The sequence below is a fragment of the Taudactylus pleione genome, unplaced genomic scaffold (assembly GCF_031769625.1).
Source record: "Taudactylus pleione unplaced genomic scaffold, aTauple2 ptg000053l, whole genome shotgun sequence".
Lineage (NCBI taxonomy): Eukaryota > Metazoa > Chordata > Amphibia > Anura > Myobatrachidae > Taudactylus > Taudactylus pleione.
The window spans coordinates 2,623,332-2,648,074 of record NW_028284455.1 but is presented as its reverse complement, the minus strand read 5'-3'; the positions used below and the strand labels follow the sequence as shown (position 1 = coordinate 2,648,074).

At 43.1% G+C, this 24,743-nt stretch overlaps 1 protein-coding gene across 5 annotated transcripts in view; it reads left to right on the top strand.

Moving 5' to 3' along the window:
• Window positions 1-24,743, top strand: part of CUL2 (cullin 2) — a 148,004-nt gene that overhangs the window by 75,070 nt on the left and 48,191 nt on the right. For all 5 annotated transcript variants that reach the window (XM_088462695.1, XM_088462698.1, XM_088462694.1 and 2 more), the window contains exons 7-15: window positions 4,054-4,150; window positions 4,248-4,358; window positions 5,064-5,226; window positions 5,728-5,852; window positions 6,278-6,385; window positions 8,471-8,530; window positions 8,750-8,878; window positions 13,282-13,368; window positions 15,354-15,506. In XM_088462695.1, coding sequence (XP_088318821.1) covers window positions 4,054-4,150; window positions 4,248-4,358; window positions 5,064-5,226; window positions 5,728-5,852; window positions 6,278-6,385; window positions 8,471-8,530; window positions 8,750-8,878; window positions 13,282-13,368; window positions 15,354-15,506 — 1,033 coding nt within the window. The remainder of the gene's footprint in view (window positions 1-4,053; window positions 4,151-4,247; window positions 4,359-5,063; window positions 5,227-5,727; window positions 5,853-6,277; window positions 6,386-8,470; window positions 8,531-8,749; window positions 8,879-13,281; window positions 13,369-15,353; window positions 15,507-24,743) is intronic.

Genomic DNA, 24,743 nt, shown 5'->3' with positions numbered 1-24,743 from the left:
AAGTCCCAATGTTTTTAGCCAAAAATAGGGCTTTTGAGCATGTTTTCACCTACTCAGGAGTTGCTAAACACTTTTCACGTCTAATTTGAATGAAGAATTTGCACCCGTGAAAAGTCGCGTTTAATAAGACTGCACGATCAGTACGAATTTCTAACCATTTAGAGAATACCAATCTTGTAGCTGGCACAGTTTGATCAAGCTTCTGATCTAAAATAGCATTAAAGTCCCACCCACCACAACATGGCCATGTGATGCTTGTGGAGTAAAGCAAAAGCCTCAGTGAAGAAAGTACCTTGGCTCGTGTTAGGAGCATGGGTAATCCATTCACAGAGCCAGAAATTACATCTCTGGCCTTGCGGGTCTATCATAGTGGGATTTGTTACAATTTGGGTAGTATGATGTATCAAAATATCTACTTTAGTTTTGATATCTGAGGTAGCATAAAATGCATTAGGAAAAGCAGAGAACTTTAGGTCTGGGTGGACATGAGTAAAATGAGTTTCCGGTGTCTGAGCTATATGTATGTGTTTTGGCGTTTCAGGCATTGAAGTAGCATAGTGCATTTTTGACACGTGAAAAAAAGCCGTTGACACCCACTGAAATAATAATATTACTCACAGAGGGAACTCAGTGGTTGAGACCTCAAAACTGAGAGAGAGAGAGGATAAAATAGAGGCAATAGAGTAGCAAATGTTAGTAGGGGAAACCCCAGGGAAGGGAATGGAGGAGACCTCCCGATTGGCAGGACAGATCTTCAAAATAACATATATACGGTATATCGTGTACTAGGACTATTGTGGGGTTTGGTGCTTGTCACGGGTGATGTGTGTGTTGGTAACACTATTGGCTATTAAGTACAAGTGATGATATTCTTGACAAAGGTCCTCCGTGATCGAAACATCGACTAAGACTAAAGTTATTCACCCATGTGAGATATGGAATAAAAAGAATTCGTTGGCTATTGGTGAGTGCCCTCTGTTCTTGTTACGTACAGGACTTTCTCTGGATATATTGGGACTTACAGTTAAGTCTTGGGAGGTTGCACCCCGCTGTTGAAGTTACTGGACGTGCGTGCAGGACCTCTGTATGTATATGTATGTATATATATATATATATATATATATATATATATATATATATATATATATATATATATATATATATATATATATATATATATATAGACAGTCAGATTAGGAGGTCCCTCTCCTGGGTAGGGGACTCCTTCCTTACACACACACACTGCAGCAGGGAAGCAGCACACCAGTCTGGATGCGAGTACAAGCTGGTCGGCGCCAGTCTTTATTGTACAGTGTCAGAAATAACATAAAGAAAACATAAATCCTAGCCCTGTCGGGGCACTAACTTCACAGGTGGTTCCCTCACTACCAGAACCTGGCAGGGCCTAATGCCCTCACCAGCAACAAAGGCACAGCACAACACTCAGTTAGGTTTTCAAGTGTCTCTGAGCAAACTCCCTGTCTGCTCTCCCAGGTGAGACACTCAGCCCTAAACACACAAGGCTTATATTGGCCACTCTCAGGTGGGAACCCTAACAAGCCTGTTACCAGGCTGCGAGAACCAAAACCTGGAGTGGCCGTGGGTGGAGCCCTCCCTCTCCTCTCACCCACAACCCCCAGGTCCCAAACCGGCTTTTCAAAAAGCCGAGACTCAAGCCTGCTACACTGCAGACTTTCTCCTGGGGGTTTAAAACACATAAGACAGGAATCTGGGACAAATGTACCTGCCACAGACCACTTTACCAGTGATCCTATCACACTATATATATATATATATATATATATATATATATATGTATATGTACAGTACAGTACAGTCAGGTCCATAAATATTGGGACATTGACAGAATTTTCATATTTTGGCCTCTATTCACCACTACAATGGCTTTGAAATGAAACAAACAAGATGTGCTTTAACTGCAGACTTTCAGTTTTAATTTGAGGGTAATTACATCCAAATCAGGTGAACGGTGTAGGAATTACAACGTTTCTGTATGTGCCTCCCACTTTTTAAGGGGCCAAAAGTAATGGGACAATCTAACCAATCCTAAATCTAACTTTCACTTTTTAATACTATGTTGCAAATCCTTTGCAGGCAATTACAGCCTGAAGTCTGGAATGCATAGACATCACCAGACGCTGGGTTTCATCCCTGGTGATGCTCTGCCAGGCCTCTACTGCAAATGTCTTCAGTTCCTGCTTGTTCTTGGGGCATTTTCCCTTCAGTTTTGTCTTCATCAAGTGAAATGCATGCTCAATCGGATTCAGGTCAGGGGATTGACTTGGCCATTGCATAACATTCCACTTTTTAGCCTTAAAAAACTCTTTGGTTGCTTTTGCAGTATGCTTCGGGTCATTGTCCATCTGCACTGTGAAGCGCTGTCCAATGAGTTCTGAAGCATTTGACTGAATATGAGCATATAATATTGCCCGAAACACTTCAGAATTCATTCTGCTGCTTTGGTCAGCAGTCACATAATCAATAAATACAAGGGGACCAGTTCCATTGGCAGCCATACATGCTCACGCCATGACACTACCACCACCATGCTTCACTGATGAGGTGGTATGTTTTGGATCATGAGTAGTTCCTTTCCTTCTCCATACTCTTCTCTTCCCATTACTCTGGTACAAGTTGATCTTTGTCTCTTCTGTCCATAGGATGTTGTTCCAGAACTGTAGTGGCTTTTTTAGATGTTGTTTGGCAAACTCTAATCTGGTCTTCCTGTTTTTGTGGCTCACCAATGGTTTACATCGTGGTGAACCCTCTATATTCACTCTTGATTGTTGACTTTGACACATATACACCTACCTCCTGGAGAGTGTTCTTGATTTGGCCAACTGTTGTGAAGGGGTTTTTCTTCACCAGGGAAATAATTCTTCTGTCATCCACCACAGTTGTTTTCCGTGGTCTTCCGGGTCTTTTGGTGTTGCTGAGCTCTTCGGTGCGTTCTTTCTTTTTAAGAATGTTCCAAACAGTTGATTTGGTCACACCTAATGTTTTTGCTATCTCTCTGATGGGTCTGTTTTGATTTTTCAGCCTAATGATGGCTTGCTTCACTGATAGTGACAGCTCTTTGGATCTCATATTGAGAGTCGACAGCAACTGATTCCAAATGCAAATGTCACACCTAGAATCAACTCCAGACCTTTTACCTGCTTAATTGATAATGAAATAACGAGGGAATAGCCCACACCTGTCCATGAAATGGCTTTTGAGTTGATAGTCCCATTACTTTTGGCCCCTTAAAAAGTGGGAGGCACATATAGAAACCGTTGTAATTCCTACACCGTTCACCGGATTTGGATGTAATTACCCTCAAATTAATACTGAAAGTCTGCAGTTAAAGCACATCTTGTTTGTTTCATTTCAAAGCCATTGTGGTGGTGAATAGAGGCCAAAATATGAAAATTCTGTCAATGTCCCAATATTTATGGACCTGACTGTATATAATTTAGCAACAGGTCAAAACAGTCATTAGTAAGCTTCATGAATGAGCTATAAATCAACACAGAATACAAATGAATAAAGCACTAGTATAACAGGAACAACAAGTAATGCAGGAATTCTTTACCAACTTTAGAGAGGCAAAGCAGCAATTAGTGCACATTGTACAGCGAGCCCTCAACATGAGAGAGACATTTAGCAATCTTAATGAATGGAAGTGTTATGAGAAACCAGAGACCCAGAACCGAGAAAGGGAAGATCAAGTGCAAATACTTGAAAAATCTCTTTCATGTTTTTTACTTCTACCTTGCAAAACTTGAATTAATAAAGAATAGTGTTAAATTTTAGCTTTGCCCTGTAAGTCTGTTCAGTGTTCCCAAGTACAGTCACCAACATGCACAACCACCTAGGGGTCAGTAATTTCTGTATGTTGTGTTTATTTTTTATAATCTATTTAAATTCGATGTGAACTTGCATGAAAATAGAGAAAATATAACCAGTCTTTTCCTGTGATCATGTTTCCATATTATGCTTTTTCCATCTTGATTTTTACTTTTGTGCTTATTACTTATTTTTGCATTTCAGTGATCGATGTGGGGAAGACCCAAATCAAAAAGTAATCCACGGGGTTATCAACTCCTTTGTTCATGTTGAACAGTATAAGAAAAAATTTCCCTTAAAGGTACACAGTTCCTGATTCTGTTTGGATAATAGGATTTACAGGTAGTGTCCCTGTTCTTTGTTTGCATGATAGTAACTTAGCATTTTCTGCCTCTCAGTTTTATCAAGAAATGTTTGAGTGGCCTTTTCTGGCTGAAACAGGGGAGTATTACAAGCAAGAGGCTTCAAATTTATTACAAGAGTCTAACTGCTCACAGTATATGGAAAAAGTAAGTTTTATGATTAGTAAGCTATTTAAAAATATGTTCGTATGTATTCTTTTTCTTTTTTCTTCTCTTCCCCATATATATTTTGTTTTTCATTGTTTATATTCACGAGATGAAAGTTTTCCTCTATACTGCTTCTTGAGTTTAATGGCTTGTAAATGCCATCTTGCAGCTCTTACTAATTGCATTGCTTGTAAGATCACTTTGTAAGAGGCTGAATTTCTTTTTAAAAATGTTTGATATCCGTATATTTATAGAAAGTGTTTACGGTGGCTAAAGTAAATAGTCTGCTTTCCCGGTGTCCAAAAAAAAACAACCCATTGATGGCTCCCATATATTCCAATTTCCCCAGAACATTCTTAAAATCAGAATGTTTATTTTCCCAGAAGTCAGACTGCTCGTGCATCTGAAGCATCAATCATGAGCATTGCACCTGCATAAATAGTAAACTGTACCAAATAAAGCCAGGCCAAGCCAATACAGTCTGAGCAAACATCTAGATAGTTCTTTGTTTCAAAATTATGGTTGTCTGGTGCAGTTGTGGATGTTTAAAATTGCTATTTACTAATTGTTTGCCTTTTGATTTGTTTTGATAATTATAACTATTTCTATTTCATAGAGCGGCTTAATGTGACAGCGTTCTTGTGATAGCTACTTTACCTGCTTATATAATTCTCCAATTTATTTGCTTTCAATACGTCTGTTTAGATTTTAGGTAGATTAAAAGATGAAGAGATTCGATGTAGGAAGTATTTAAACCCCAGTTCATATAGTAAAGTGATTCATGAATGCCAACAGAGAATGGTCGCCGACCACTTGCAGTTCCTTCACGCAGAATGTCACAATATCATTAGACAAGAAAGGAGAAGTGGTAAGTGGAGCAGAGTGGGGATCTTACATACACTAATGAGCTTTCTTCTCAATCAGTTGATGATGTGGATTCACAGCTATTCCTCCTCCTGGCTTATGGAATTGTATGAATAGTAGGACTTTCATCCATTCCTGAGATCCAGGAACCCTAGCTGTCCATGGGAACTTGGCGCTGTTAAATATTGCATTTTCTAGGCCTATTTTGTAAGAGGGTATCTGAATCACTCATATATACCCTGTCTTTTTAACACTTTTGTTCAAGGAAGAGTGTGAAGACATTCTATATGAGGTGGAGACACCCTATTGAGCAGGACCCTGCTCAGGATTGTAGGTAACTCACTGTTCTGTTCCTTGAAGGGGCAGCTCACTGGGAGCGGAAGAAACGGCATCATTGCTATAACTCCTGCTAGTAGCATTGCAGTGACCCTGAAGCCAGTGGAACATTACTTTTACTGCTTCAGATGCTAAAATGCCGTTGACTTGTCTTTCTTACTAATTTCAGACATGGCCAATATGTATACCCTCCTTCGTGCTGTATCCAATGGCTTACCTCACATGATTCAGGAATTACAAAACCATATCCACGATGAGGGCCTTAGAGCGATCAGTAATCTTTCTCAGGAAAATGTGAGTATCCCCTTTCTCTGATGTATAATTCATACATTTTATTCTCCCAAGTTTTGTGTCCAATCAAGAACCTGAGATCTACCCATCTTTGTATCCTGTGGAAATCCAGCTGTCTTATGATAAACAAGTAATGAGCTATCCTCTGGGAAAGTGTTCGCCCCTCATCTCTCCAGTGACCATGTCAGTCACCATGAGCTCATTCGGTGTTTATTAGGGTGCAATCTGTCTCTCCACTAGGAACTAGGTATATTGTAGGAGCACAAAATGAATAGATAGGCTGCAACCTTGTGATATTAGTCTATAATGCAAATTTTCTAAAAGAAAAAATTAATGATGCAGGTGTTTTTACTATGCATCTTGCTTAATTAATTTTTTTTTCTTTCTTTTTTTTTTATTTACTATTGTAGTGTTTTGTTTGCTTTCAGATGCCAACCCAATTTGTGGAGTCTGTCTTAGAAGTCCACAGTAAATTTGTTCAGCTTGTCAACACTGTTTTAAATGGAGATCAACATTTTATGAGCGCATTAGACAAGGTATGGGAACTACCCGTCATGAAAGACAAATATAAAAATTTTAGTATAATCAATTCTAAGCATCATTTCTCATTTTCATTCATAGTCCATAGTGTCTTGACAAATATCCTAAGATTGAACATAAAATCTAACCTACGATGCAAATAAGTAGTATGATTTACAAAAGGAAACAATTTGTTTTACCAAACTTGTCTCTTGACCTCTCCCTAATATGTCCTGACTTGCTGAGCTGGGTGTACATACAAGCCAATAGTGAGGTAGACCAACTGATATGGGCCCTCATTCAGAGCCACTCGCTAGCGGCAGTACGCTCGTTCCGAGCGATGTTCGCACATCTGCGCATGCGTACGGTTTTTAGTACGCATGCGCGAACCAGTCAGTGCGGCCGAAAATCGTTGGTACGCAATATAGCGAGGGCCTGCTATTTTGAGTGACAGAATGAGGCATATGTGGGTGGTAACAGGGGAAGGTGCTTGAAAACGGGGAGTGGAGATCCGAACGCAGGCGTGCTTAAAGGTCAAAACGGGCGTTTTAAGGAAGTGCATAATTAATACAGCAGCGCCATTGACCACGTCACTTGGTTTTTTTTAACTCAGAACTGCTCGCAAAATAGCGGTTGAAAACACCAACCACAGAATAGCGAGCAGTTCATACGCTGTACGATGTACTCGATTAATCTAATAAATAGCGGACATGACGTATGGTGCGTGCGGCCAGGGGGCGTTTTTATCAAATAAACGAGCGTATGTTTTGCTCGCTAGTTCAGACTTAGAGGTGGGAACAGACTGCAATTTGCGAACGGATCATTTGAATAGCCACCCCTTGTTTTTGAACGAACGACCACAAATAGCGAACGGCTCTGAATCAGGCCCATGGTTTCTACCAGTCATTCACTAAAGCCTCATACATTTATTATTATTTATTACCAGATATATATATAGCACACCTATTCAGCAGTGCTTTTACTGAGAATATCTGCACACTCACATTACTCCCTACCCCAGTGGATCTTAAAATCTATATTTCTTACCACATGTACAGGCACACACTAGGGTTAATTTAACCTACATCTTTTTTATTTTGGGAGTGTGGGAGGAAACCAGAGTACCTGGAGGAAACCCACGAAGCACAGGGAGAATATACAAACTCCACACAGGGCCGTAGTGGGAATCCACGACCTCAGCGCTGAGGCAGTAATGCTAACCATTACACCATCTGTGCTGCCCATATACCAGCTAACTCTCTTATTGCAATGATATATGTTCTGTTTTCCTGGCTGGATTCTTAAAATCCAATTTGTGATAATTCTTGAAATTGTTCCACTGATCTTTAACTGTAGTATTTTAAACTACCAAGTAATTAAAAAATCTGTGTGTTCTTTAGACAGACAAATCTATTTGAACTAAACAAATGTAAAGACATTGGGGGAGAAGTACTAACCCTTGGAGAGAGACAAAGTACCGACCCATCAGCTTCTAACTGTCATTTTTCAAACACAGCCTGTAAAGTGACAGGAGCTAAGCTTGATTAAATCTGCCCCTAAGGCTTAGTACATCTTTCCCTCTAGCTCATAAAATGTAAATAATCTAATTGCAATGTGTCTTATCTGCATAAACCTTATAAAGTACATGCACTGTATATGTGAGGTGATTTTTTTTTTTCAATGTAATTACTCAAGAAATATACTAAAGGCGCGTATCCACTAGCAGATAGTGAAACGACAGTATGATTACAACATTGTAATCGTACAGTCGTTCCTCTTCCCCTGAAGTGCCTACACTGATCGATATGTCGTTCAGTGTAGGCACCCTCCCTCATCCCTGAACATGGCCAATCCATCGTTATAGGCAGATTGACCAGCATGTTCAGGCGATGATTGATATTCAAAACGACCAGCGGGAGAGCGCATTGCTGGTTGTTTTCGACATTTTCATGCATGATATTAATGAACGTTATCGTTCAATCGCTCATTTTTATCGGCAAGTGGATAACTGCCTTAAATTGGCTCTGATTAAATGAGCATGACAAATTAGCAATATAAACATCCCTACAAGCATATAATCCTTCCTTGCTGTGTCTATACAGGCTCTCACATGTGTTGTCAACTACAGAGAGCCTAAATCAGTCTGCAAAGCACCTGAATTGGTGAGTCATCTCATTGCAAGTAGCTATGTGAGACTATTTTGTATGTTACAACTGTACATCATTAGAAAATAGTAATTTTTGAAAGGGGATTTTTTTTATTTTTATTTTTAAGTTGTCTTTTCACTATAGTCAGCCTCTTAGCCCCATTGAAATAGTGTAAGGATTCTTTAATGCAGAGCTTGACCCTGTGCTCCTTCTATGGTTTAATAATCCACCCAGCTGGCTAAGTACTGTGACAACATGTTGAAGAAATCTGCCAAGGGAATGACGGAGAATGAAGTGGAGGACAAGTTGACAAGTTTCATTACAGTTTTCAAGTACATCGATGACAAAGATGTTTTCCAGAAGGTAGGTTTTAAATCTGACAAATCACTTGGTGTTTTTTTGGTGTAGCTTAGTCAGCAAACAAGTTTGTGCTGATATGTATTTAATACCTATACAAAGAGGAATTGGATGCCGGTAATGTGAAAGTGTTCTTTAAATATATTTAAAATAACCTTTTCCCATGAAGAAAGAAAACTTCACCCTAATGTCCTTTGCATTAGGGTGAATTTAATGTGGTGTATACGCATCACTGGTGTAAAAGATTAGTCCTCTACATACATTGATTGTGGGGTTGAATTGTACTAAATGTGACTCATACACAATCTAATCACTGAATTACAGGCACATTTATCTGTGTCATTGATAACAAAAGGATAGTCCTTCACATGGATTTCTTCTTGGCTCCTCCATGGTAGCCCTTACCCTGGATTAGTAACTCATTCCCCTAAGTGTAGACAGGACATTTTCCTAAAAGGGACAGTCCACCTGGTGTATGTATCCCAGCTCCTCCTCTTCCCGCATTGTCTTTTTTTTCCCGTCACCTAAGCTTGAGTAAAGAACTTTGTTGTTGTTTATCCTAATTAGGACTTACCTCATCACTGGCCCACCGATGTGCCTATTGCAGCCGCATTCTGTGGTTGGGTGGCACCGATGGGTTATCACCCAGTTGAGCACACACAACTGGAGCAAGGGGGTCTTTCTGGTTAAGGTGCAGTGGGTGTCCTAGTGTTATGTTTGGGCTGGCTGGGTCTGTATTACGGCCGGGAGGGGGGCTGGTTCCGGGACTACAGCATGTCAGTGGCCCGGAACCGAAAGTTGGTCCTCCATCATGCACTTCTGGGGGGCCACTGACACTGCGAGACCAGGATGCCCGGTTGGGGTGGTCTGTGCATGCACCCGGGCAGTCAAAGATCAGAGGGCCTTATAAATGGTGCACCGTACCGAAAAATGATTCCCTTGGCCCTCCATTCTGCAGCGGGTAGTCCTGTGACCCCACAGAAGAAATTGCTCTCTCGAACCAGTGAGAGATGAGAGCAATATGGACAGCAGTAATTTCCAGGGCCATTTAAAAGGAGGTCCACCTGAAAGTGTTCTTATGGGGGGTATCCACTTAGCGATATACAAACGAGAGCACGACTGCGACATTGCAATCGTGCTGTCGTTTGTATAGCTAGTGATGTGCCTAGACTGAACGTTCACTCATTCAGTCCCGGCACATCCCTCATCCCCGCACATGCAGAATCTGACGAGATCGTCAGGTTGACTTTGCATGTACGGGGGATGTCGGAAGCAACCTGCGGACACGCGCATCGCGGGTCGCTTCCGTCCACAACATGCACGATGCATGCGCAATTAACGACATCGTTATCATGCAAACGCTTGTTTAAATCGCTGAGTGGATACCCCCCTTTAGTCAATGTGGCATTAGTAGCCTACTTGAATCGCCAAGGTGCTATCAAAAGCCAGGCTCTAAGTAGCCAGAATTATGGTATGGGCAGAGAAACACCTGAATTCCCTTTCAGCACTCCCATGCATCAGGTATATAAAATGTTAGAGCAGACTCTTTCAGGCCATAGTGAAATGGTTTGGTTGCCCAGAAATAGACCTGCTGGCAACAAACTTGAATACAAAGCAGCCTCACTTATTCTCCATGTATCTTCTCCCTGGGACACAGGCCATAGACACTCAAGCTAAGATGGGGTATATATTCCTACCGTTCCTTCTGATAACTTGCACACTGACAAAAATAAGGGTAGAACGGATGGAGGTAGTGGCAATACTGTCCTACTAGCCTAGAAGAGCATGGTTCTCAAACGCTCTGGAAATGGGCGTAGAAAAACCCGTGGGTGTTACCAAGCAGGTTGGCTGTATTGCATCAAGGGCCACTACTCAATCCGAATCTATCTTGCATCAATTTGACAGTTTGGAGGTTGAGCGGAAATACCTGGGAAAAAAAAAGTACTTTCTGATCAGGTAATTTAGGTCATGCTACAGGCTAATTTAATAATCTTCTGACAAAAGTCCTATAGAATCTGGAAAACTATTATTTCCTGGACAGGAACTAAGTTTTATATTATGATAGCAGCGACTTCACAGGTCATACAGTTCTTGCATGATGGCTTTATGAAAGGACTAGCCGTATCGTTGATAAAGGTACAAATATCTGCCCTAACTATCCTTCTGGTATGGAGACTAGTGGAAGAACACTTAATTAAAAGATTGTCAAGCAATAAAAATAATTTGTCCACAGATTACATTATTTATAGCCCTGTGGGATCGAAATTTAGTATTGAATGCCTTATTGTCATCTTCGTTTGAGCCCTTACAGAAAGCTTCTCTGAAATACCTGACCTGAAAGGTGGTATTCTTAATTGCCGTCACGTCAGCTTTGTGGGCAGAAGAGCCTTTTTTAAATATCATGCCAGACAGACTTTTTGCTAAAAGTAGTATCCTCATTCCACCTGAACCAGGAGATCACATTACCATCTTTCTTCTCACAAAAAATGAGTAGGAAAAGAAATTACATACATCACATCTTGTAAGAACAGTGTCTATTTACCTATTCAGAGTGAAAGAATTTGAAAGATGGAACACCTCTTTGTTCTTCCAGCAGGAATAAAGATACACAAAACAAACCATTGCAGGTCAGATTAGAGAATTATCTTCATCTATAAGAAGGACGGATGTTAGGTACCTGAAGTTCTTAAGGCACACTTTCATCTAGGTCAGTGTTGACCTCAAGGACTAGGCTTTGGGATCGGTAAAGGACATCTGTGGAGCAGCAGCTTGGTCCTCCTATACATACGTTCACGATTCACTATGCTTCAGATGTTTTGGAAACCCACTTTGTAAGTCAAGTTCCTCAAGGGGCAGTTTAAAAAGATAAATTATACTTTGAAGTCTTTACTGGATTTCAGCCCTCACTGTATTCTGTAAGGATAGGTTTATGTGGACACATCTTTTCATGGTGATTTCTACCTTCCAGAACCTGTTAGATGCACCTCCTCTGGCATCACCTGTCTGGAATTACTCTCAAGTACAACATAGCTGCATCCAATCCATGTTAGGTTTCATGATCGCTGGCAGCTTGGACAGAGTAATACCTAGCTAGGACGAGTCCTGTCAAGGGAAGAGCATCAAGAAGGGGATTGCCACAGTTATTGCAGGCTATAGAGTGCATTTATTTAAGGTTTGCAGTGTCTTCTGTGAGAGAAGTGCTGATTTTGGAGCGATTTCTTATATGAAAGTGACAGTTTTAGTATATGATGGAACATAGGACAGTTCTGAGAAAACAGTCACCTCTAGATGGCACGCTTGAAAAGTAAGGTTTGTGGTCAGGTTTACAACAGAAATAGAAATGACAAATTGTATTGACTTCTGAAAAAATTGTCGGCTTGATTTTTAAATGAATGACATTTTAGGTGGCAGAAGGACATTTAAGGGGCACATCCACTAGCAGATAGTGGAACGACAGTATGATTACAACTATGTAATCGTACAATCGTTCCTCATCCACTGCAGTGCCTACACTGTAGGCACCCTCCCTCATCCCTGAACATAGTTAATCTGTCTTTATCGGCAGATTGACCAGCATGTTCAGGCGATGATTGATGTTGGAAACGACCAGTGGGAGCGCGCATCGCTGGTCGTTTCCGACATTATAGTGCACGATATGTTTATGATTAATGAGCGATTGAACGATATCATCGTTCAATCGCTCTTTAATTTCGCCTAGTGGATGTGCACCTTCAGTAATACACACAAATGGTGAAAGATCCAGAGAGAATAGATAACTGTAGGAGTCATCTGCATACAGGTAATACTAAAAGGAGCTAAGTTGTCAAAATGGAGAAGAACAGTGTGATTAGATCAGATGTGGGCAATAAGCGGCCCTCCAGCTGTTGTTGAACTACAATTCCCAGCATGCTATGCAACAGTTTTTGCATGGCCAAACAGCAAAACTGGCGGGGCATGCTGGGATGTGTAGTTCTACAACAGCTAAGGGGCCACTTATTGCCCACCCCTAGATTAGATGTACTAAGCTCTGGAAAGTGATAAATTGGAGAGTGATAAAGTACCAACCGATCACTTTCCGGAGCTTAGTACATCTGCCCCTAGGACTGCACTATGTGTTATCATTATTTCTGCTGATCCATTAAGTAGATTCAAAGTCACATACATTATGAGATAATTTTGGGAGGTAGGATGAAAACACACAATAGGACAGTGTCCTGAAGACCTAGGAGTATATTTACTAAGCGGCGGATTTCCAATTTAATAATAAATGCGAAACACTTCTGGTTTTGCATTTCATATTATTGCCCTAATAAAAATCGCGCCCTACTTTCTGATGTCCTTCTGTACTTTGCACTGTGTTTGATAACTTCTATGTTTTTATTGTCTTTGTTGTGTTGTATGTTTTTTAGTTCTATGCTAGAATGTTGGCAAAACGATTAATTCATGGTTTGTCAATGTCGATGGACTCCGAAGAGACAATGATCAATAAATTAAAGGTAATATTCAGTTTGTTTGTTCTTCCACTTGCTACAGCAGTGTGTGTGTGTGTGTGTGTGTGTGTGTGGATAGTACTATTTTGAGAGACATAGGGCCGTATTCAATTGCTGCGAAAAGCCAAGATCCGCGAAAAGTTATCACAGATTGCAACTTTTCGCCAGTCGGAAACTTATCTCCATATTCAATTCGAAATACTTTTCGCCTATGTGGAAACTCAATGCAATGTAATACGCAAAAAAGATTTGCCTCTGAATAGCAGGAGAAAAGAAGTGCATTTTTTTTATTTTGGGGTACCAAGGTGGTGAAACCACTCAGAACCCTTGGGACAGCCCCACAAAGGACAACTGTGTCAAAATATCCCTAAAAAAAAAGTGGGTTACACCCCAAAAAAGTACTCCCACAAATTCAAAGTGGGTTTTTTTTATTGCAGGTGTTTGCTTTAGGTGCTTTTTTTAAAACTTCACTTTAGCGACTTTAAATTATGCTAGCACCCATTTTGAAGTACCCCAAATTTGACAGGACTACTTGTTTTCTCCAAAAAATTCTGCTTAATGCTATTCTTCACCACTTGCAAATATGCTAATTTGAAGCTATTGACACAACTTAAGTACCCCAAATAGCTGTATTAGGGCTATTCTGGCACATCTACATTGATCCCCAATGTTAGTGCATCATTTTGGGGATGTCGAGCTGGTTTCCCCAATTCTGACAGCACTTTTTGCCTGTTTTACATTCACCGGGAAGCGTTTTCGCGTCTTTTGGAATTGAATACGGCAAATAGCGGGGGCGCGCACGAAAAGTTTTTACGGCCAAAACATGTGATGATGGCAAAGTATGGCATGCAAAACTTTTCTGCAGGTGTGAAACTAATTGAATACGGCCCATAGTAGTACAAATAGCAGATGTAGCAGGGTTACACTGTCTAAGGCTCCAGGCAGAGAGGAAGACAACTTGTGGCCTATCAGCTGTTATACTTTAATTCAACACATTCTCTGCCGTTCTTGGGGCATGCAGAGCATTCTGGGTGTTATAGTTGCACAGCAGCCAGAGGTACAGAGTTTGATGAAGTCTGTGGTACGGACAATGAAGCTGGTCTGGAAGTTAGGCTGGATGCCCACCCACGTGATGTGAAAGAAGCAAAGGGTTATAAATACACACTAAATGTTACTTGGACACCGACCTTAGAATTGCTTTTTTGGCGTGTGTGTTTTTCCTGCTGTAAAATGGCCTGCACTGCTTACACAGGACCTCTGAGAGAATCAGGCGCCAGATGTATGAAGCTCTGGGAAGTGATAGAGTGGAGAGTGATAAATGACCAGCCACTCAGTTCCCAACTGTTATGTTACAGGTTGTGTTTGAAAATGACAATTAGGAGCTGATTGGTTGCTCGTTTATCGCTCTCCACTTTATCACTTCCCAGAGCTTAATACATCTGCCCCAGTGTTTGTACTATGGGTTTTGTTTTCCTGGTTGCAACGGTGTTTCTACTTTTGTTTTTCCCTGGTTTCCTTGATTTGAGCCTGTTTCAGGGTAATGTTAAGGTATAGGTTTTCCACTTTTTGATTTTTTTTGAATAGAATTTCCTTTTCAGCTTAGAATTTTGTTGTCTGTAGTCAGTTATGTTCGCTCTCCTGTTATGTAATAACCACATCATTTTAAGTGCAAATTTTGACCAGGGAAAAAAACCAGGTATGAACCAGAAAATCTGACCGTTTCAAAGTGGAAACATTGGGGAGAATGTCTGTAAACTGGACAGTAGCCAAATTGAATACCGGGTTCTTCCCGTGCTTTGAATAAGATTGTAATAATATGTGTCATACTACTGTTTTCAATCAGTTTCAAATAATCCCAACCTGCAGTCTTGCGTTTTGTTGTTGTTTTCACCACCACGAAGTTTGATCGACAAGTAGAGAATGGACGGCGGGTGATATGAATGTGACCGGGTCAGTTTGTGCAGCAAGTAACACATAGCATATTGTTACAGCAAGCGTGTGGGTACGAGTTCACCAGCAAGCTGCATCGAATGTATACAGATATGAGCGTCAGCACTGATCTCAACAACAAGTTTAACAACTTCATCAAGAATCAAGACACTGTTATAGACCTGGGTATCAGCTTTCAGATATATGTATTACAGGTGAGTGTAAATAAAATGCAAGTACATTTAAATGTTCTTCTAGAACTTTACTCACAGAGATTCATTTTTTAGGAAATCAATGAATTTTCTGTTTGTTCGAAAAGCATGTGAATACACAACTTGTGTTTATAAGCCATTGGTGTTACACAAATAAAGCAAATTATTGCCATGTTTTATTATGTAAAGAAATCAAGGGTGCACCCCGCTCACAAGAGCTTACAATCTAAAGGGGATAGAGTGGACACACTAGGGAAACTTGAATTTACCGTAATTGATTAAGCTCTCTCTTGTCTTTCCATAAACATGTTTCCCAGTTGGAATTTAGAAGTTTATCTTTGCCTGTTTATATCTAGTCAGAGTACATATTGGCGATAACACAAAATAAATAATTACTTTCTCTATATGTACATGTCATGCTTGATTTCCTTTAACGCAGTCACTGCCCATTCTGGTCATATGGTGGTTTGTCAGCAAAGTAAACAGTGTGTGTTTCAGGGGATGTTGGACCTGGAGAAGCTGACTGCATGACTCAGCAACCAGATAGAATGGAGGAAGTAGTAAACCTATACTTACATAGAAAAGATGGAGAGAAAAATGGAGAAAGTAGTCTTTCAATGGGGTGCACAAGATTTTTGTTTCTCCACTGTATAAAATATAACATATTATTAATTACTGTTCAATACAAGTGGAAATATCAAAATGGCGAAATAAAACAAAATAGTGAAGTCGGACATGTTAAAGCTGTGCAATGTCACAGACCAGTGTTTAGTGTGGACCTTACTTGTGTATAAATATTGGGCTTATCACGGCTTAAATATAGCGCCTAAATTATATATCAATGAGGCCCATACTTCAATATATCTAGAGAATTGTCATGAATTATGTTGAATATTAATTTTACCCAATGAATGTGATATATTAAGGTAGCTATAAACACTTTACTTGGCTTACAACTGAGCTGTAGCTATGAACATCTAATAAGTTAGTCTTTAGGTTGTGTATATCCCTATTTAATATGTTAAAGTTTGTGTTTGTTGTATTATTAATCAGAATTAGGAGCTCTAATTATTACACTCCATTCCACATACTTTCCCAGACATAATGTTATTCTTTTGCAACTATTATGCATAAAGCAACAATTCAATTACCCTTTATTTAGGGCTATTTTTTTTAATTTAGAGTGGTAATTCACATATTACATCTTAGAGATTTATTTTCCTGAGTAAAGAACGGTACTTTTTGTATATTCGTATATCACACATGGGATGCTGACAGTCAGAATGCCGACAGCAGTTTCCTGACAGATTTCTGTAAGTATTCTAACCCTAACCCTCTGCTAACACAGCCTAACCCTAACCATCCCCCTAGTGCCTAAACCTAACTCTGATACTTACCGTTGGGATTCCGGATCTGGTATTCTGACCTTCAGCATCCTGACTGTCGGGATGCTGACTTCATCCTTCACACACAGCAAAAATTACACAGACTCTAATATAGGAGTCTTATTTCCAGTACTCCATTCAACATGTCTCCTAGCCACAGTGCGACTGATGATATGATAATATTAGATAGACAAACTAGGTATTTACCCATGAGGATGGGCTAATTATATAATTCAATTAAATGATTTTTACACATCATACAATGCCATCTTCTTGCATGTAGTATTCCACTACTCTTTCAGTGTGTGTGCTTTAATATTCTTGCTTGGAATTGAAACCCAGATTAGTTATATAGTTACCGATGTGTAGTTCTCGGTTATATGTAAGCCTGAGTGTTTATATCCTTAACCGTGACTTATGTGCTAGGGCAGGGGTGGCCAACCAGTCGGAGACAAAGAGACAAAAAAATATATGTAGTCAATCGAAAGAGCCGATAGCATGCGCACAGGCAGAAAAAGGGGCGTGGCCTATCTGTCACAAGGTCACGCCCCATGTTTGTGCGTACGCCTTTGGTTATTTGCAGGAGCATGACCTTGTGTCACACCCCCATTTTTAGTCATGCTGGGGGCGAGCCCAGGACATTAAAAATAAACATTTTACATAATCTTCCCAATATACATTTTTCACTGTTGAAGTGATAGAAAAAGCCAGAGCAACATAGAAAACATTGAAATAGCCACGTTGACATAAAATACATATTGAAATCCAGAACCACATAAAATACATTGAGAATGCCAGTGCCCATTATGCTGTGCTCCTTGTATTTGTGCCCCTTCTGCAATGCCCCCTGTAGCTGTGCCCCTTCTGCAATGCCCCCTGTAGCTGTGCCCCTTCTGCAATGCCCCCTGTAGCTGTGCCCCTTCTGCAATGCCCCCTGTAGCTGTGCCCCTTCTGCAATGCCCCCTGTAGCTGTGCCCCTTCTGCAATGCCCCCTGTAGCTGTGCCCCTTCTGCAATGCCCCCTGTAGCTGTGCCCCTTCTGTAATGCTCCTGTAGCTGTGCCCCCTCTGCAGTGCCCCCTGTAGCTGTGCCCCTTCTGCAATGCTCCTGTAGCTGTGCCCCCTGTAGCTGTGCCCCCTGTAGCTGTGCCCCCTGTAGCTGTGGCCCTTCTGCAATGACCCCTGTAGCTGTGGCCCTTCTGCAATGACCCCTGTGGCTGTGACCCTTTTGCAATGCCCCCTGTGGCTGTGACCCTTTTGCAATGCCCCCTGTGGCTGTGACCCTTTTGCAATGCCCCCTGTGGCTGTGCCCCTTTTGCAATGCCCCCTGTGGCTGTGCCCCTTCTGCAATGCCCCCTGTAGCTGTGCCCCTTCTGCAATGCCCCCTGTAGCTGTGCCCCTTCTGCAATGCCCCCTGTAGCTGTGCCCCTTCTGCAATGCCCCCTGTAGCTGTGCCCCTTCTGCAATGCTCCTGTAGCTGTGCCAATTATGCTATACCCTCTGCAGTTGTGCCCCTTCTGCAATCCTCCCTGTAGCTGTGCCCATTAAGCAATGCCCCATTAGTTGTGGCCCTTATGCCCTTATGCAATGCCCCCTGTACTGTGCCCATTATGCAATGCCCCCCCAGTAGGTGCCCCTTCTGCAATGCCCCCTGTAGCTGTGTCCATTAAGCAATGCCCCCTGTAGCAGTTCCCCTTCTGCAGTGCTCCCTGTAGTCGGGCCCCCAGCACTAGCTCCCCCCCCCCCCCCCCCCCCATGAAGAAACTTACCTTTGTGCTGGCACAGCTCCACGGCGTCAAGACTCCCGAGTCCCGCCGCGCCGTTGCTGCTGCTTCTTCTTCTGCCGCCTGCTGGACCTGTAATAGTGCCCCCGGTAGTAAGCTCCCTGTAATGGTGTCCTCAGTAGTAAGCTCCCTGTAATAGTGCCCCCAGTAGTAAGCTCCCTGTAATAGTGCCCTCAGTAGTAAGCCCCTTCATACAGTGCCCCCAGTCGTAAGCCCCTTGAAATGGTGCCCCCAGTCGTAAGCCCCTTGAAATGGTGCCCCCAGTCGTAAGCCCCTTGAAATGGTGCCCCCAGTCGTAAGCCCCTTGAAATGGTGCCCCCAGTCGTAAGCCCCTTGAAATGGTGCCCCCAGTCGTAAGCCCCTTGAAATGGTGCCCCCAGTCGTAAGCCCCTTGAAATGGTGCCCCCAGTCCTAAGCCCCTTGAAATGGTGCCCCCAGTACTAAGCCCCTTGAAATGGTGCCCCCAGTACTAAGCCCCCTCTAAGTGTGCCACGCGCGCACACAAAAAAAAAAATACTTACCTTAGGCCACGATCCTGCGTCCGCTGCCGTCCTTCCGGAACTATGAGACAGACATCATGACGTCTCTCCCATAATGCCCGTAGGGGGAGCCGTACGCCGGAGCTCAGGAGTGAGCTCCGGCTGCCACTGCAGGGAGTCGGGCTTCCGCCGGTAACATTTCAGCGGGCGCCCGGCAGGTGCTTCCCTGTGGGGGTGGGGCTTGGAAATCCCGGTTGCCAGGACTAAAATCTTAGTCGCCATGGCGACCTGGCGCCTGGGATTTGTCGACCCCTGCTCTAGTATATATCGGGAGGATGACTTTAGTCAGATTGAATGATGACCAGTATAGCACTCACAATCATTTATTTCTACTTCAGGGTTCATAGGGGTCCACAGGGTATAGCTGGATCCTGGATCCTCGGGCACCACGGAGTTAAAGCTTTTAGCTGCTCCCAGGATGCACTTGGGTCCAACCTCCCCCATACCCCGCCCCCGAGCCACAGGCACCTCAGTTTTAGATGGTGCCCGGCCGGAGTCGGGTCACCCTGCGGGGGGGGCTGCAGGAGCAGCCCCCTAAAGCTTTTTATCTGTACTAGCCGGACTCTGGCTTCCCCCGGGACTGCTGCCGGAAGACGCCGGGGAGATCAGGTAAGCCGTGCACCGCTGATTAGCGGCGGTGCGCGGGTTCCTTTTAAATGCAGTCCCATGCCCCCGGTCTAGGGGACAGACCGGGGGCACTAGCGGTGGCGGCGGGCCCCCCCTCCAGCGGAGGCATACCCCGCCAGACCACTAGACCACCAGGGTTAATATCGTGGCAAGCGGGATGCCGGCAACCCGGGGGTTAATATGCTAGCCAGGGGAGGAAGCCTTCCCTGTCAGCGGCTCCTCCCCTCAGCTCAGCGCGCCTTTCAGCTCGGAGTCTGGCGTCGCTGAGCTGCAGATTCCTCGGCCACTCCTCCTCTGAGGTCTCCAGCGGCCATTTTCTTACTGGCAGCGTGGATACTCTCAGGGAGCACGCGGACCGGTCCCCCTGTGTACCTCTCCCCCGACAAGGACAGTGTACACAGCGCTATAGCCCTCCCAGACACTGAATCTGGGAGGTTGATTGTAGTGGAAAGGTGCAGTGAGTATATCTTCCTGCATGGTATGTGACTTTTGCTAGTGCTGCCTGTCTGTGTCTTTTTTTTTTTTTTTTTTTTTTAATATTTTTTTTTTTCATAATAGTTTTTATTGAAAGTTTAATACAAAGAAATGGGGATACAGAAGGAAAAAGAAGGGAAAAGGGGTAAGCCAGACATATAGCATATCACAATATAAATCAATCGATCTTGGTCCTTGTACATATAATTGATACTTAAACTTTTTAGGACAAGAAAAATGTTTTATAAAACACTTCACAACACATATAGACAAAATACTAAATATTCAGTTAATGGAGCTGCCCCGGATCTGCGTGAGGTGAACAGAGAACACCGGGAACAACCGGAACACTATAAATGGTGGAATGGCCTTGTTTTTCCCTATATTCTCCCCATTTAAACCATTTCATATGGATGGAATTGACGGAGGAGGAGTATTTCTCACCTGTTGTTTCAAAAACAAAATGCTTATGGATCTTGTTTTCTATGATTGTGATGTTGGGGAGAGAGGCTGTCTTCCACCCCTGAGCAATTGTAGCTTTTGTAGCAATCAGCACATGACCCATAATATATCTCTCGCCACGTGATAATTCCCCAGGATAGAAGTGGAATAAGGCAACTAGAGGCTCCGCCTGAATAGTTACACCAACTATTTTACTAATCATAAAAAATACTGCATTCCACAAGGGGCGAAGTAGAGGACAGGACCAAAAGACATGAAAGATGTCTCCCACCAAACCACAACCTCTCCAGCAATATTGCGAGACAGAGGGCCAGATCTTATGCAGCCTTTCAGGAGTAAAATATGCTCTCTGAAGTAATTTGTAATACATTTCTGAATGGTTGATACATTTGGATATAGTAAAACTGGAACGAAAAATAATATTCCAGTCCTCATCAGAAAGGTTCACAGCCAGATCCCTCTCCCATTTAAGCCGACACGGAAGTTTCCCTTTTTTTTTTAACATTAACATTATCTGATACTGATACCAGCAAGATATACCACCTTTGTGATTAGAGGATCGTAGGCGAGTCAGCAGCAGTGATGGGAAGGCAGGTTTTTTAAGTGGAGAAGGGAGGTGACTGTGCAACCAATGTCTCAGCTGTAAATATTTATGAAAGTCCTGCCTCGTTAAACCAAATTGCGTTTGAAGGGACACAAAAGAAGCCAAATCCTCCCCCGCGAATACATCCCCCAAAGAAGAGAGGCCCACCTTCGCCCAGGAACCTAAGTGCATATCAGGGATCAAATTGGCTATTGATCGGAGAGACAGATTAGGAGAAGGCAGGGAAATCTCTTCATCTAAGGAAACACAGGTATGCCAACATACTATTGTAGTCTGAACTGCTTTACAGAATCCCGGTCTGAAGGAGATTTCAGAAGAGGGCAGCCAGAATAGATCAGGAAGGGGAAAGGGGCGCATAAGTTCCCTTTCAATAATTACCCAGGGTTTGGGAGAGTCTATTATGAACCAGTCCCTTGCCTGGCTAAGTATACATGCTGAATGGTATCTCTCCAAGTCTGGGAAGGCCACTCTGCCTGTCTCCTTAGAGAGGGAGAGGGTATTTCTCGCTATTCTGGGTTGATTCCCCTTCCAAATATATTTAGTTAGTATTTGGTAAAATTTGTTACATATGGATTTGGATAGGGGTCTAGTAATGGTCCGAAATAAATACATTAGTTTCGGGAGCAGCACCATTTTTGCAGCTGCAATCCTTCCTAGCCAGGACACCTCATGTAGCATCCATTCTTTTGTTAAAGTTTCATAAGCTTTCAAGAGGGGCCCAAAATTACAATCAATAAGATCATGGTCTCTAGCTAAATGCACCCCCAGATATTTGAGGGACCTAGATTTCCATGTATATCTATACGTCTCCTGTAGTTTCTCCAAAATTACAGTTGGGATGTTAAGAGGGAGGGCTTCTGTCTTTGCTGTGTTGAGTTTGTAAAAGGACACTGCTGCGTATTGATCCAAAATGGCATGCAATGCTGGAAGGGACTCTTCTGGGTGGAGTAAACACAGTAAAATATCATCTGCGAATAAGTTTATTTTATGGGAGAAACCTCCGAGCAAGGGACCATGTATGGATTTGAGGGTTCTGATCATCTCCGCCAGAGGTTCAATGGCAAGCGCAAAGATGAGTGGCGAAAGTGGGCACCCCTGACGTGTGCCGTTGGTTATGTCAAATTTGTCAGATAGACAACCGTTTACAAATACCTTCGCAGAAGGGCAAGTATATAGGGCCGAAATGGAATCTAAAATACCTCCCTGGAAACCGAAACTGTGTAAAACCTTCATCAAATAACCCCAGTGCAGGCGGTCAAACGCCTTTTCGGCATCAAGCGATAGGATCAATAAAGGCTCCCTACGGTAGTCATAATATTCTATAATATTGAGAACTCTACGTGTATTGTCTGGGGCTTGCCTATGCATCACAAATCCGACCTGATCCGGTTTAATGAGAACCGGCAACAGCCGAGACAGGCGACTAGCAATCACTTTGGCAAACAACTTGACATCTGTGTTCAGCAAAGCAATAGGTCGGTAATTAGCTACAGCATTAGGGTCTTTGCCGGGTTTTGGTATGGCAATTATACGTGCCTCCAGCATTTCTTCAGGGAATTGCTTAGATTCCGTTGCTTCACCGAACACAGACAACAAAACCGGAGCCAGCTCAGCTTTAAATGTTTTGTAAAAGTTGGCAGAATAGCCGTCCGGACCTGGAGCCTTATCTGATTGCATTTTGCTAATGGCTACATCTATTTCCTCCAGAGTCCAAGGAGTGCTAAGGGACAGACAAGCCTCAGAAGACAATTTCGGGAGAGAAAGCCCACTCAAGAATTGCTCAATAAGGGCTGCCGTTGGTTGGGCAATATTGGGGTCAACTTTGAGGTTATAAAGTTGCGCATAATAGGTTGCAAAAGCATTAGCTATCTCTACAGGGTCCGATACTTTAGCCCCATGGTGATTGTAGATTCTCTGTATCTGCCCCCTAGCCCTTCGTCCACGTAATTTATTAGCCAACAGTCGACTTGCTCGATTACCAAATACATAGAACTTTTGATTTAATCTGGCAATATTACGCTGTACTTCTCTAAGTGAGAAGACATTCACCCTTTCTCGAGCATTGTGTCTGTGTCTTTTTTCTACTTACTGTCAGCCTGTACCTATCCCTTTCCTTCTCCTACAAGCCCTACAGGTGTGCGGGGGAAGGGTGTTTCTACTGACCTCACCTATATAGATCACGTATTTGTGAGGTCCGTCACATACAGTTGTGTGCTACACGGTGCCAAGATTTGGCGGCAGCATCTTCGGCTTTTCAGTCGATGTTGCACACTGACGTGCCCTCCAGGGCGTCTAAACGCTCAGTCATGGCACAGGCTGCGCATCTTTCGGATTCTGAGGGGTTCTCGGATGATGGTGAGGTACAGGATGACTCAGCCTCAGATGCCTCAGTCCAGGAGGTAGACACTAAGTCTTCCATCAATGTGCGGGCTCTGGTTAAGGCGGTGCGGGCTATTCTTCTGATTGAGGATGAGGCACCCGCTCCCAAGTCAAGGTATCCTAGTTTTAAAAAGGCTAAGGTTACTTCTACAGCGTTCCCCTTGTCTGATCAGTTGACTGATCACATGGCGGTGGCCTGGCAGACGCCCAGTAAGCGTTTCCTGCCACAGAAACGCTTGGCGTCCAATTATCCATTCCCGGAAGCGCATTGTAAGAAATGGGAAACTCCGCCTGCAGTTGATTCCCATGTAACACGCCTCATCAGGAGTGCTACTTTGCCATTGCCGTCTATATCCTCGCTGAAGGATCCTACGGACAGGAAGGTGGAGACTTGTCTAAAGTCTATTTATTCTCTCTCAGGGGCTGTAGCCCGGCCGTCCATGGCCATCTCCTGGGTGGCCAAGGCCATTGAGGGGTGGGCCAACGCCTTGGAGGACACGTTTACGGATGAATCTCCGGACGTCCAGAGGGCGTTGTTAGGACAGATGAGAGATGCCACCTCCTACATTGGAGAAGCATCTTTGGATGCTAGCCTGTTGACCTCTAGGGTTTCGTCGGCAGCAGTGTCTGCTCGTAGATCCTTGTGGTTGCGGTCTTGGAGAGCAGACGCGGATTCAAAGAAAGGCTTGGAGGCCTTACCTTTTAATGGGGAATTACTATTTGGTCCGGACCTGGACAAAATAGTAGATACCCTGGCAAAATCCAAGTCAGCCTTCCTCCCTTCAGCTACTACACCTGCTAAGGTCCGGAGCTCGGCATTTCGTTCCTTTCGGGTTCAGGGCAAGGCAAAGGGTCAGTCCTTCCCGAGGCAGTCCGCACCCAAGACCGCCTCAAAGCCAAAGAAGCAAGCCTGGAGTGCTAGGCGCCCTTCTTCCAAGCCAGAAGATAAGCCTTCTGCGTGATGGGACGGGCCTCCCTCTGGGGGACC